General features: G+C 37.1%; 1 protein-coding gene across 1 annotated transcript; it reads left to right on the forward strand.

The window, feature by feature from the left end:
• Positions 1-987: 987 nt before the first annotated feature.
• LOC132328119 (arg8-vasotocin receptor-like) lies at positions 988-4,393 on the forward strand. The gene is made up of 2 exons (XM_059847888.1): positions 988-2,047; positions 3,118-4,393. The coding sequence occupies exons 1-2, from the start codon at positions 1,132-1,134 to the stop codon at positions 3,315-3,317; spliced, it is 1,116 nt and encodes a 371-aa protein (XP_059703871.1). The 5' UTR covers positions 988-1,131; the 3' UTR covers positions 3,318-4,393.
• The last annotated feature ends 6,821 nt before the right edge of the window (positions 4,394-11,214 follow it).

Raw genomic sequence — 11,214 nt, forward strand, 5'->3', positions numbered from 1 at the left:
TTTCCTATTAAACTGATCGATTTTATTTAATCTCTCTCTTTTGTGATTAAGAGGACAGGCTGAGAGATTAAAAAAAAAAAAAAGAATCAGTTTAAATTTTCTATTCTTATCTTCCACAAACTTTTTGCAAAAGTCATATGGGAATGTTGAAGAACAATTATATCCTTTGTTCATGATACAATTTACGTTTACAAAAATGAAAAGGTTTAGATACTGAAAAACGATCTCACAGACTTTAGCACTATCATAGGATAGAGACCTTTGGGTATTGTTTCATCATAGAGACCTTTTCCTCAGTTGGATTTGTCACTGAATTTTCACTTTTTTTTTTTAAATTAAATTCTCAGTAGACTCACAGTCCCAATAAAAGTAATTTATTTCACATGTGTTATTTTTCATTTTGCTGAGAAAAAACCCCTACGTCTTGACCCTACGTCTTATTGTTTTGAAATAAAAATATTATTTTTAGTGCAGTACAAATATTTTTATTTTAGAACCAGGTGACTCCAAAAAAAAGAAGGAAAAAAAGGGCTATGGAAAAATGCATTTCTCTCTCTGTGCTGCATTTAGGATGTGGTCATGCCCCAGGCGCCTGGAGATTGCTGTTATGATGTGCCTGAGCTCGGGGATCCAATTTTATCTACGTATAAACCTTCCTCCCGCTTCTCCTAAAGTGTACTCCTCTGGTTTGCGTAGAAAAATTTTTGCAAGAACTCTCCTGAGTCAGATCATTTGAGAACAAGTCTGGCCACAGCTATTTACAAGTTTGGGTTTTGACTGAAGTGAGTAATTGAGTCACATTGAGCCTCTGAAGTTTGCCTTTTATTTATGTCTTTCCCCCAATTGTGTGGCTCGGTCTGCCATTGGCTGCTGTCCCTGCAGCTTACCCGAGGGCTCTGCAGTTACATAAGGCTCTGTCTGCTGGGAGCCTATATAAAGCCTTTTTGCATGCCAGCAAGAGGCACAATTTTATCACGATCCAAGTCCCACTGCTTTAGTTCTCATGAGCAGGAAGATTTGCTTGAAGCTATCCTGAAACTGGAACCCAGGCTGGTTTGTTTGCCAGCCAGTGCTTCACAGCTGTCAGCCTCAGTCGCAAGTGGCAGCTACTCTGAGTAGCTTCCGTGCATTATGAAGAATTTTTCATTTCCTATGCAGGATAACACACATCAGACCGAGAGTCCTCCTCCTCACAGATTCCTGAGTTTGACAAATCAGTCAGATCCTATTGGAAGACCAGAAAGAGATGAGCAATTAGCTCAAGTAGAGATTGCTGTACTGGGGGTCATATTTCTGACAGCGTCTGTGGGCAATTTCATTCTTGTACTGGTGCTGTGGCGAAGAAGAAAGAAGCTGTCTAGGATGTATGTATTCATGCTTCACCTCAGCATTGCTGACTTAGTGGTAGCCTTTTTCCAAGTGCTGCCTCAACTCATATGGGATATTACAGATGTTTTCATAGGGCCAGATTTCTTGTGCAGAATTATCAAGTATCTACAATTGCTGGGCATGTTTGCCTCTACTTATATGATAGTGGTCATGACAGTGGACAGATATCAAGCCGTTTGCTACCCTATGGTCACTTTCCAAAAGAAGAGAGCTCTCTGGAACATCCCCATTTGCAGCAGCTGGTCTATAGCACTGATTCTTAGCCTACCACAGGTATTTATCTTTTCTAAGACTGAAATATCTCCAGGTGTCTTTGAATGTTGGGGTGAATTTATTCAGCCCTGGGGCCCAAGGGCATACGTGACTTGGATTTTTGTAGTTATATTCTTCATTCCCTCAGCAATCCTTATCACATGCCAGGTCAAGATTTGCAAAATAATCAGAAGAAACATAAATGTGAAAAAACAGAATGAATGTGAAGCAACAAATCAGAATCAAGTCCTGCCATCCCGAGCAAGCAGTGTGAACTGTATTTCAAAGGCTATGATCAAGACAGTAAAAATGACAGTGGTGACAGTTGTTGCCTATGTTCTCTGTTGGTCTCCTTTCTTCATTGCCCAGCTGTGGTCTGTGTGGTTCCCCAGCATCCTGACCGAAGGTAAGATGCTCTCTCTCCTCAGCAACAGCTGCAGAGCAGGCTAGCACACTGCTGTTGAGTGCTTTATGTTTGCATTTTGCTTTTGTGTAAAGGTTACATGTGGTCATTTGAGGAGGATTAAAAGAAATACCTGGATTTATTATCTCCTGTATTTATTTAGGTACAGGGAGCTTCTTGTGTTATGTGATCAAATCATCATGTGTCTGTTTTGTGTGTGTGTCTTGAGTGATTTACAATTTAAAGATTCATGAACAGCATGGTGAAAAGTATCATGTGCTTCAGCAAAGCCTCAGACTTTTAAAGGTTTTAGGTATAATAGCAGGAATATTTTGGGTTCTTGAGGTGAAAAAAACCAATTGACTATTCAAAGTAATAAAATTATTTCTTATTTACTGGGTAGAACAGTGGAGTTATAAGACATCTGATTTTTTTTTTTTTTTGCTATTGAAATTGTATTGATGAAATCTCTGTAGTAAACTATGAAACAACCAAAAGTTGTCAACCAGCTGTTTATGAAGCAAAAATAAGCAAGCCTGAGAGAGTTATCAAACACCATGTTGTAAACAAGAATAGGCTTGTCAAATTTATGCTGCTGCCTCTTTGTGAAAGGCAGAGTCTATAAGTGACTTTAAAATCACCTGTCCTAAATAAAGAGGAAAAAAAAAAAGAGAAAAATATAATAGTCCTGCCTGATAAAAGCAGTAGTTTCTGAACTTTGTTTTAAGAATTCCTCCTGTCATGGGAATTTGAGTCTTAGTCCATGTACATTTATGTCAAAATATATACCTGTATTTATTTATATCTGTTGAACAGCTTAGTAATTGCTTTTAAAATTAATGCAGCTGCATCAAAAAAGAGCTATATGAAACTATTTAACTCTGAATGCATACAAAAAAGTGTGCTTTATACCTTCAGCAATTGCAAATTACTTTGATATGAGAATTTCCTACTATTATATTAGTTTTAACATATGAATAGTTACACCAGAAAGCAGCAGACTGTGGAAATGTGACTTATATTCATAAGAGTGCTTTATTTAGTCTCTTATTCCTTTAACTGTTTTCTTCTAGGTTCGGCATTCACCATTATAATGCTCCTTGGCAATCTAAATAGCTGTGCCAACCCATGGATTTACATGTATTTCTGTGGCCAGATCCCATATTGCACAAGTAAGCAGCTGGACAATACCTCGGCTCAAGAGGAATCCGTGTTCACGGGGAGCATTCATCTCGCAGACAGAGACCCTGAGGATAACAGTACTGCTGCATAAATGCTGAGAGCTTTTTGTTGTTTTGTTACATTCCCTCTGTTCACAAGACATATCGATAGTTTACCATCATCCCTTATTTTGTGGATAAGGAAACTGGAAAATTGTTTTTTTGTTGTAAAAATATGTTTCTCTGCAGTTCTCTAGTGTATTCAGGAAGTTTCTGTGTTGTGCAAGCCTGACTCAGTGTTTCAATCACCACTGTCTTATAAGAATGAATTCCTGTAAAGACTGACAAAGATACATAAAAGTATCTTAGATATTTTGTGTCCTAAAGTACTTCCCCGTCTGTAATTCTGGATTTCTAAGTAGTAAAATTTTATTGCTACCTGGTCCAACAAATTGAAACATAATTGAAAAGAAACCTGATCTAATTAAACTTAAATATGTTTTCAGAGTAAACCATGAATTGTTCATCATTCTGGTGTGACTGAGAGACAGTGACAAAACTTCAGAAGGCAGCACAAAGTCAGAAAAAGCTTTTGCCAGCTCTTACTAGAACCTAGTTTAAATTAACTCTTTATGTACATTTATAAAATGTCAAGCAGATTAATATAATTAAAAAATTGAAAGAATTTCGTGTGCTTGTGACATTGAACCCCTGCTTCAGTTTCAAATTCCATTGTGCATTGCAGGTATCAGCAGCATAGCAGCAGTTCAGGTTTTTTGGCTTCACACCATGGGATTTGATTTTCCATGCATTTCCTGATGTGTAAGCAGTTAACTGGACACCTACACATGCCCCATACACACACATATATACATACTATAAATAGAAGTGGCTGCTAAGAGTGACACTGTTTTTTGGCATTCAGACCCATTCGTTCTAGCATGGGATTTATTGGCACAGAACCAATTATTATTCTATTCCTTAGTACCCCTTTAGTTTCAAGTTCAAATATTTCCCTTTGCTGTAAAAATAAATCCACATATCTTTATTTCAAATGCCCTTTGGTTGCTGGTTTGTGGGTGTTATGTCCAGGTAGCTATTTATTTCCTTTCGATGTCTGCAAACTGATCAGAGGAACATGGAAGGAATATCAGCAAGGCTCTTTCAGGTGAGAATGGATCTGCATACCCAGGGACTCTTTGTGGCACTTCTGGTGACACATAATCTGTCTACATTATACTGTGTTTCATCACATTTCAGTTTTCTGAGTGCTAACAGTCTCAAATTTCAGTAGAGAAGCTATAAAATTGTGGGGTTTAATAGTTTTTAAATGGTAGTCAAAAAAATACTGATTTTAACTAAATACTGATCACATTTAGTGAGTACTGAGAAATTCTGCTACACAGTGAATAGTTATGCTTCAGGTTAATTTATGCTGAAATGACTGCATATTCTATGATTCCTATTCTCTGTATAATTAGACCAGATAAAGGCAAGAACCAAATATTGCTGTTCTTTATAATGGGAAAAGCTAATACCCCAGCCCAGCTGACAAATACAGGTCTCCAGCTGTTAGGAAAAGGAAGAAGGTGGGTGAAGGTAGTACCAGAGACAGGCAGGAATGGGAAGGGTTTGTATGAAGGTCTTACTATAATTACAGCTGGTAGATTTTTTTAGCTGTTTTTTCCCCTCTCCCTTTAAGTAGTAGTTAATAATTCTACCCCACAAAAAATTCCCTGTTAGAGCAAATCTGTAACTTAAGTGAATGTCCTCAGGTGGGGTAAGAATATCCAAGATACAATTAATTCTGTTGATAGGATATTGATGCACCCACTCACTGACTTTCTAAGAGTTTCAGTCAATTAGCTCTCAGTGAAGTTTTCCCTTATGACCTAATCCAATGGTTAATGATGGGATTTTTGTTTTTTCCATTTCCTTTGATTGTAGTTAGTTACACAGCATAATGTGCAGACTTGAAAGGAACTGTAAACAGAAATGCTTCAAGGAATCACCTGTGTGACTGCACTACTGTATTGGCAGCAAAACTCCTAAAAAGGCATTAATTTGCAAAGAAAACTGGCATTCAGATTGTGTACAGAGTCATCCAGATCCAGAACTGGTGGAAGTCACAGTTCTGTTCAGACACCACAGTGGAGAAATTGTGCCATTTGACACCACCTGATCTGATCTCTAGTAGAAGTTTACCTTCTACTACTTACATTTCTGCATTTCTAATATATATTTGTTACTGGCTCTATAAATAATTTGGTAGAGTTGGATTTTGCAAATAACAGTACCTTGATGTGTTCTTTAAAAGTCCGAGAGAAATGTTAACTGTCCCTATCTCAGCTATTTTAATCATGTAGTGAATGAAATATCAGAACTTGTTAAGTTCAGTGATGATTTTTCACCATCTGTAATGTTCAAAACACTTCCATTTTTGTCTCTCAAGTGTTTTCTTTCTGATTTTTTCATTTTCCTTCCCCTGACATCAGTCCTGCTCTTAAAAAGAAAATTAAAGGTTGCACTCTAGTGCGAACTACAGGCTATGGATACTTTTAGTTTCAGTCTGTCAGGAGGTATTTGAACACAGGTATTCCTGCTTTTTCTCTTAGGAGAATGAAGTGGGCTGCATTTTCCAGATGGACGTCTTTATCCCACATGCCCTGTCCTGCCTACCCCACGGGACTGACTAACAGGCTCAGCAGGGAGTTTTGTTCAGGTCCACTGTTTTTCCATCAAAACTCGTTTTCAAATGATGGGAAATTCATTTGGGTAATTTTTTTCCTTTCCCTTTTTATTTTTTTAAAATCCTTATAACGTGCCTCTTTCAGGACTTCTCTTATTTCTTAAAAAAACCCCCACATTTAAAAATAAAATTTTTCTCTTTGTAAATTTATCCATCAGTGCTCATGGAAGTTGTTGTTTGAACATCTTGTACCCTTGTTTTGCTTTATATTTTGAGTCTTCATCTGAACTAAATATTTTTCAATTCACTGCGCATAGATTTCCAGCAGGTATTGCAGTATCTCATTAAGAGAGAAGGTTGACTTTGGCACAACACTGTAGTCTGGCCAAGGTGTTTAATCCATATGGGAGAGTCAATAACTCAAACATATGAGTCCCCAGGAGCACTGTGGAAACCCATAAAAATGGAAAAAATCCAATTATCAGATGAAAGCCTTTCTCATCAAAGCCTAGGTTCTGTTTTCTCACACAAATAAATTCTGAGTAAAAAAAACCCCTACTGTTCCCAGTCCTGAAATGAATGACTATGTTGTTGATGCTGGCACTGTGACATGCTTTCTGGTTATCTGGGTGGGGATTTTTTTTTACTTTCCATGGTTTTATTACTACTTGGGAAAGGCACAGTTCACTAAAAGGAATTAGATTCTTGCTTAAAAATTAGTAGTTTATATTTTGCAGTACAAATAAGAAGAATGAAATACAATGTAATCTATTGGTTCTGTATAAATTTATTATAAGAAAAAGAAACTACAAAAACAACCTAGTAGAATGAAAAGAAAATCCCAACATGTTTTGCATTCTTAACAGTATATTTTGATCATTCTTTTATTCTACAGAGCTGCTTATGTATTTTCATAGCCAGTCCCAGTCCACATTTCTTTAAATGGTGAATACTGAAGATAGAAGCGGTGCATGATAATCTTTTTAATCTTGCAATGAAATAATGCTGAGGAATTTTAAAGATGGTGCCAAAATAATGTCCTGACATTTTCACTTGGATCATTTAGTTCTCACAAGAGAAACTGGTTATGGAGTGGAATAAACCGCTCCTGTGTCTGCATTGTTAGGGGAAGACTGGCAGATATGGAGACACAAGTTGGAACTGGCAGGTTTTAATCTGTGAGACAATCATGGCTGTAATCTCTAGTTGTCAAACACATGGCCAGGACAATAGTGTCCTCAAGAGGTTGTGAATGTTAGATACTTTTGGCTTAAAGGGTGTCATGAACTGACAAAGGCAGAGTGGAATGACCCGGCTAATCAGTTCATTTAGGAAAATTCGGTTTGGGTTTGATTCCTTAGAGTAGAAAAAAAAAAAAAAGGAGAGAAAGCTGTTTTCTGACTTCATAAGGTAGAGTTTTGGGCCTGAATGCCCTGGCTATCTACAGGAAACATCCATGGTTATGAAACAGATTGTTCATACAGCAGTAAAACAGAATTGCAAACAGTTCAAATAGGAATTGTGTTACTTGTAGTAATGCAGCCACAAATAATTTATTCTCTACCGAGGATCTATTTATGATGATCCATGGCTGATCCATATAGATTTGAATTGAAAGGAAATCTTGCTGTTAGAAAATCACAAATAAAAACTGATGCAATCTCTCCTACCAGATCAAAATTCTGACTGCTATTCCAAATCGTACCTCTTCACCCCTATGTGTGCCCAGCAACAGTTCCCTTTCTGTTCTCCTGGTCCCTGGTAGAGCTTCATGGTCTGCAAAATACTTCCCAAACTCTACCTGCCTTAATCTCTTGCTAAGGTCGCCAAGGTTATCTTCATTTTGCCTCTCTGAAACAAAAGGACAGAAGCTTCATCTTTTCCCTGGGCTTATATGACACTCCTGTAATTACCACTTGAGGACTTTCTGAAGGTCATCTCATTTAGGGAGCAGATTCTGGGCATTTTTACAACCCCTCCAAAAAATTTTTATTAATTTAAATTTCACTCTTTAGGAGCCATAGAAAAAAGAGACTTTGAGTGAAACTAAGTAGCCATACTCATTCCCTTGTGCTTCCTTTTTTGCCAGTGCAGCAGAACAAAGCGTACTTTCTGCCAGTAGGTTGTAGCAACTGATTTAACTGAGGTATATCATCCATCTCCATAATGAACTTTGGGGGCAATGAGACTCTAAGCAAAGGCTTCTTGCCTTTCCATCCAAATGTTGTCCTAGAGATACAGTGCAAACCTATTCAAGTGCTATTGCATTCATCAGGAGATTTTTTTATATCATGGCTCACACTTTGAACTATCGTTAGCATTTTGAATTTGTGTTTCTTGTATCCATTTTGATATATCAAAAATTGTTAAAATTGTGTGTTACCCAGATTTTAGCTACAAATCTTCTGAATTCTTTATTAACAATGCAGGAATCATTAGGACTTTGTGGAGGAAATATTACATTGCCATCTGGGGAAGAAGTTTAAAAAATGCCAAACAAAATCTGGAAATTATGGCTGGGGAGGTGGATATAACTAGAAAGACATCTCCTTACATGCCAATGACCACTTTTCAAGACAATAGATATAGTAATAAATACTAAGACCCAAGAAAAAGTGATATTCTTGTCATCATTGCTATCATCGTTATCATCATGATGACCATCACCATCATCACTATTATTTAAATGAAATCATCATATATTCTACAATAAGTTTTAAAAGGAAACAAATTTAGGACTGTGCCATATGTAGACCAGTTATGAAGCTGAAATAGGAGAACCATGATTTCAATCACAAATGTACATTTTATAAATGATGCTGCCATTTTATTTAGCTAAAAGGATAAAGATAATATTTTTAGTTCCAGTATTATTGCTGCACATTGAATTCCATGAAACTACCCTAAAATGAATTTTGGTCCAAAATGTTAAAAGTTTGTGTCATGTTTATGTATATTTACATTGTCATGTATATATATATTTACTTGGTTATTAAATCAAAATTTTTGCTTTAAGATGCTGTTCTTGTATTCCTTAGCTTATTCATGAGTTCAGTTATTGTCTGTATCACCACCTTTGAAGAGATGCTAGGGGTAAATTATCTGCTAGCTGTCACAGTGTATTGGAAATATTTGCCCATGTCTCTAAATGTGTTAATAGATGTTTGGCCTCAAATGATTTAGTGCTGAGTAGCTCCAGCTTTTGACTTACTGATGGGAAAAATTGTACTTTTTCATGGAGAATACAAGCCTTCTGGCAGGCAGAGTCATGATTTGAATGCACTGCCTATTGATAGATTTAATACAAATTACAGTTGGCTGGGAATGTGATTAATATTCCTGATCCTTTCTTGACAAGACTCACATTCTGAGATGATATGTGTTTATCTGTTACTATCTCTTCCCAATAAATATGTTAGAAAAACCTCAGAAAAGAAGTTCTTATTTTTTAGCTCAGCAATTGTGAGTATTGAATCTTGGAGTTCAATGCATATGCTGAGAAAGATGAGGTTAAAAACATTGTTGTAGGATTTGGGTTTGTTTTGTTTGCACTCACACAAAGAATTAATGCTTGTATGTGAGGACTGTATGATCCTTCCATGTAATTTGTATCAAAGGAATGATAGCATGGCAAGTTGAACGCTTAGAGCTCTGGACTCATAGACTCATAGAATCATTAAGGTTGGAAAAAACCACCACAATCATCAAGTTCAAGCATTAATTCAGCACCACCATGTTCACCAGTAAACCTTATTCTCAAGTGCCACATCCAAATGCATTTTAAACCTTTCCAGGTGTGATGATTCCACCACTGCCACTTGCAGCCTCTTCCAATGCCTGATGACTATTCTAGTGAACAAGCTTTTTTCTAATATCTAATCTAAGCCTCCCCTGACACAACTTGAGGCCATATAGTCTGGTCCTGTCACCTGTTACCTTGGAAAAGGGACTGATCTCTACCTTTCTCCTGCTGGAATGCTGGCATGCATGTGCATAATACACTAGGTCAGTGCCAGGGTCTGCCACAGGACTGCTCTGCAGCTGCTCCTGTGGATCATGGATGAAGCATGCCCAGCATCTTCTGTACTCAGGTTTTGGAAATTTCCCTCCCAAATGCTTTAAGATTGCACATGAGCTAATGTTGCATACTCTGTGTTTATACTGTGAACAGTGGTGACCACAGAGGATCAGAACTGAACCATTTGTATAATTAACAAGGCTATCTACCCGTGGAAATATGAACACAAACAGGCAAAGTGATCCAGGAGCATATCAGGTGCGTGTCCATACTGAAGGCAGCAGCGCAGGCATATCCATAGGTACTTCCTGTGCCTTTTTTGTGTCATGAAACAATGCATTGAGTATCCAGGTGGGCATGAACACACCAAAAAGAGCAATCAGCGTGTGGAAGTCGACATCACTGTGGACAAGTCCTGCTGGGCTGCCACTGCCTATTTCAGGAGTCCGGAGGGCACAGGTGCTTTGTGGCCAAACACTCTCCCCACCTTCACCTCTTTTTTGTTCTGTGAGGATAAAAGGAAGACACAGCACATAGTTGCATTCCTGCAATTCAAAAACATATAGATATGTGAATATCTTCATCTTTTGACTCCTTTCTCCTTTCACTGCAATGTCACCTTAGTCTGATACTTCTGGCCTGCAATGTCACCTTAGTCTGCCACTTCTGGCATTGCTCCCAAATGATTCTGCAAGAGAAGGAAATTAAACTGTGATAGAGGTTTTGTTCTGCTAAGAATGAGACAGTAAAACTCATCTTACTTGCAATTTAAGCAAGGACCATGAAGAGCTGAATTTTGTATTAATTACCTGAGGGACACTATAAAAATTAGATTTTCAGTCACTGAAATTAAGAAACCAGACTGAGTAGCTAACTTATTTATTAATTCAGTAGCTTCAGGTTTTCCTTTAATAAAGAGTCTTTTCTGTAAATGAAAGCAGATGAGAGGAATATCATAAATGTAAAATTAGTTTAATCCTATTGAATTTTAAGCTGTGCCAAGGCTGCAAGATAGAATTAAATCATTGATAGAAGACAAAGAATTAACTTGAGACTTGATATTTAAAACAAATTCAGTATTTTATGTACACCATCTGTAAAATAACTGGAGGCACAAAAAGACTATCCATAGAAATCTATAAAGTATTGTTTTATAAATCAATTTCTAAGGTAAGTCCATAATTTTACAGCCATGCCAGATATAGATATGCCAGATATATCCATGCCAGATATAGATATGTTTATATGTTAAAATTTAATCTTGTGATTTGATACAAACTGCATCTTGTAATACTCTGATTTT

The sequence above is a fragment of the Haemorhous mexicanus genome, chromosome 5 (assembly GCF_027477595.1).
Source record: "Haemorhous mexicanus isolate bHaeMex1 chromosome 5, bHaeMex1.pri, whole genome shotgun sequence".
NCBI classification, from domain to species: domain Eukaryota; kingdom Metazoa; phylum Chordata; class Aves; order Passeriformes; family Fringillidae; genus Haemorhous; species Haemorhous mexicanus.

Bases quoted from the DNA above. Each gene is read 5' to 3' on its own strand.
- LOC132328119 (XM_059847888.1), top strand. From the start codon at position 1,132: ATGAAGAATTTTTCATTTCCTATGCAGGATAACACACATCAGACCGAG. The intron at 2,048-3,117 runs GTAAGATGCTCT...GTTTTCTTCTAG, and splicing joins CCCCAGCATCCTGACCGAAG to GTTCGGCATTCACCATTATA.